Source organism: Schistocerca piceifrons, chromosome 2 (assembly GCF_021461385.2).
Source record: "Schistocerca piceifrons isolate TAMUIC-IGC-003096 chromosome 2, iqSchPice1.1, whole genome shotgun sequence".
NCBI classification, from domain to species: Eukaryota; Metazoa; Arthropoda; class Insecta; order Orthoptera; family Acrididae; genus Schistocerca; species Schistocerca piceifrons.
In genome coordinates, this window is record NC_060139.1 from 456,341,475 (window position 1) to 456,344,432 (window position 2,958).

The 2,958-nt window shown below is 40.1% G+C and overlaps 1 protein-coding gene across 1 annotated transcript; it reads right to left on the reverse strand.

The window, feature by feature from the left end:
• Positions 1–750: 750 nt before the first annotated feature.
• LOC124775478 (piggyBac transposable element-derived protein 4-like) lies at positions 751–2,454 on the reverse strand. Its single transcript, XM_047250311.1, has one exon. It carries the CDS (start codon positions 2,452–2,454, stop codon positions 751–753), a length of 1,704 nt encoding a protein of 567 aa, XP_047106267.1.
• Between the last annotated feature and the right edge of the window lie 504 nt (positions 2,455–2,958).

Sequence of the window (2,958 nt, forward strand, 5' to 3'; positions counted from 1 at the left end):
TGCCTTTCAAAGTCATAAGGCTCTCTGCACACGGAGCAACTCAAAATCAACTCGGTGATGACGTGAATTGGTAACGGGTCGGCGGTGAATCACTTCCTGTGTAGTTAATTAAGCCTCAGCGGATGACGCGACTGCAGTCAATCGCCTGCAACGCGTTGCCAACCAGTTTCCAGCGACTCTGCGCCCGTGCTGCCAAGAAATTTGCGTTGCGTCGTGTCTTCGAACACAGCTGTGTATTGGTTTGATTTAGGGATGGAAGAACGGGTTGTGAACAGCAGCTTTGAACATGATGGTCGAAAAACACCCTATTTTATAAACTACAAGCTCCCAGGCTTCTCCAGTGGTGATTTGACAGAGAAAGTTGGTTGTGAAGTGGGGAAAATTACGTGTGTAGTGTACTGTACATCTATTGTTTAACTCTTTGATGCACAGATTTTATGTTTAATTAATTTTTTAATAAAACATGCATTTTCTATGTCTGGTGGGGTTGCTAATAAAGGAAAACATGAATTAAAATTTTTTATTGTATTGATTTTGGTTTTAGATGGTGGTATATATAATATACCACCATGCCACTTAGGGCCGTACCTAAAGTTTTTGAGATATCTTGGTTTGTGCTTGTAACTCACCTTTAAATTCTACTCTAAGCAGTAATAATTAGTATAATTAATGTAAAATAATTTTATTTCTGGCAATTGGTCATTTACAATACAAAATCAAATTACAAACCTTACAAATAAAATATGTTTCTTATTCCTTTTTGTGAAAATCTTGAAAGCACCTTTTTGTTTTGCTAAGGCACAAAGGCACTTTGCATTCAGCGCACATCCAGAAAGTGCGCACTTGCTTCTTTTTTGTACTGCATTTCGCACAACGTCTGGCGGTAGTACGCTCTGGCTGGTGGGATGAATTGTCGAGACGCTGGCGTGAGGAAACATATGGCTTGTTTTTCTTTACGTGGACTTGACTCTCATGAAGTCTAGATGGCCTCAATGGTGTTTTCTGGGTTACTAAGCTTTGCAGGATACTCATCCTGAAGACTTTGGCAGTCATTTTTTCTCTATCGCCTAGTTCCTTCCAAATTATATAGCTGTTGACGATACTGACATCAAGCAGGTGAAAGAATATTCGGTGCCACCACTTTTTACTTCTCCGGCTTATTTCATATGATTTTTTCAGTTGGTCGAACTTGTCGACATTGTTCATGTGTGCATTGTAATCCATCACTGCTTGAGGACAAGGTAGCTCTATGCGTGAACCATCTCTTTCACGGCGAGTCACTGTAGTAACTTCAGGACTGTGAAAATTTGAAAGGAGATGAACAGCTCTCTTATCTTTCCACTTCAAGTAGAGGATGCCACAGTTGCTGACCCTCCAGTCAAATTCACCTCTGCTTAATTCTTTGTCTGTTTTTAATTTGGGTAAATGTTTCCTTGTTGGTTGAACTGTCCCACAGGCATATATGTTTCTCTGCTGTAAACCAGCCAACAAGTTATAGCTATTGAAATAGTTGTCGAAATAAAGATAATGGCCTTTATTTACGAGTTCAGAGGACAAACTCAGCACTACATGCTCCCCAAGGCCTGTTTGCACTGTGTCACCTACTTTTCCGGTGTAAATATCAAATTTCAAGTTGTAAGAGGTCTTGTCACACAGCATCCACACTTTGTAACCACGCTTTATGGGTTTATCTCTCATGTATTGTTTCATACTGTTGCGGCCTTTGAATTTGATCATTGACTCATCAATTGCTAGGTGTTTGCTGGGTTGGTAACACTTGGAAAAAGATTCAGATAGTATCTTGATCACTGGTCGCAGCTTGTACAGTTTGTCATAACCTGGGTGTCCTTTTTCTGGATGCAATGTGTTATCATTCAGATGAATGTTCCTCAGTAACCATCCAAACCGATTTACTGCCATCAGAGATGCAATATAACGATCATGAAGTTCTGGGGCACTAGACCAGTAGTCTCTGTATGCTGGCATACGCTTTATACCCATCAAAATGTTGATTCCCAGGAAAGTTCGTATTTCATTGTCAGTTGTTGGAGTGAAAGACTTGCCAGATTGCGTCGCATATAAATTTGTTTGGAAAACGATTAGCTGAACTAGCTCTTTTGGAAATATTTTTTCGAATATATCGATAGGTTCTGGATCATCAATGTCCCTAATAAAAGCACTTGGTCCTGATTCACTGTCGAACTGCATTCCTGAGGTAGCATTGAATTGTTGTCCCCAAGTTGGCGCTGTGTCAGCAGCGCGTTTTGGCGGAGTGGACTCACTTTCTTCCTCGCTCTCTGAAACTTCGCCTTCAGACGACACAATAGCCTCCGCAACAATGCTTGCTTCATAATCAGATTCGTCATCTGTGGTGTCAACAGTGGAATCCTCGTCTGATGGAATTTCACACAATAATCGTTCGATTTCTTCATCTCGTAAGCCTCTTCTTGACATTTTCATTTTCAAACAACAGCCTGAATCCAAGTAAAGAATACGTAAGCAAAACAAAATGGAGAAAGAGCTAAAATAAGTCACAACACAATTAAAAACTAAACTTTGTAGCGGAGGATTTCGAATTTTATACTAGGAAACGAAATGCAATAGAATACTGCTACATGCACGGTGGTACAAATAATATACCACCAAAATAAATTGTATATAAATAACGGAAGATTGTGCATATGAATGTATACATGGGTTCATACCGTAGCTGTGACGTCCAAGATATGGAAAAAACACAGGCGCAACAAGAAATTCGTTATAAACCACTATTCACACGCAAAAACCATGCACAACTCAGCACGCAGCTTTCACAGTTGTAATCTATGCAATTCTTGGCGGGAACTGATTCCTTATAGGCAGTGAGTGCCATCTGTCTGATAAGTAGAGAACTAGGTGAGCATATTAGAGTGGTGGTCGTGCAGTTAAACCACTGTGCAAAGAGCCAAGAAAATTTTC

Excerpts from the sequence above, each read along its gene's own strand:
- LOC124775478 (XM_047250311.1), bottom strand. The coding sequence starts at position 2,454 with ATGTCAAGAAGAGGCTTACGAGATGAAGAAATCGAACGATTATTGTGT.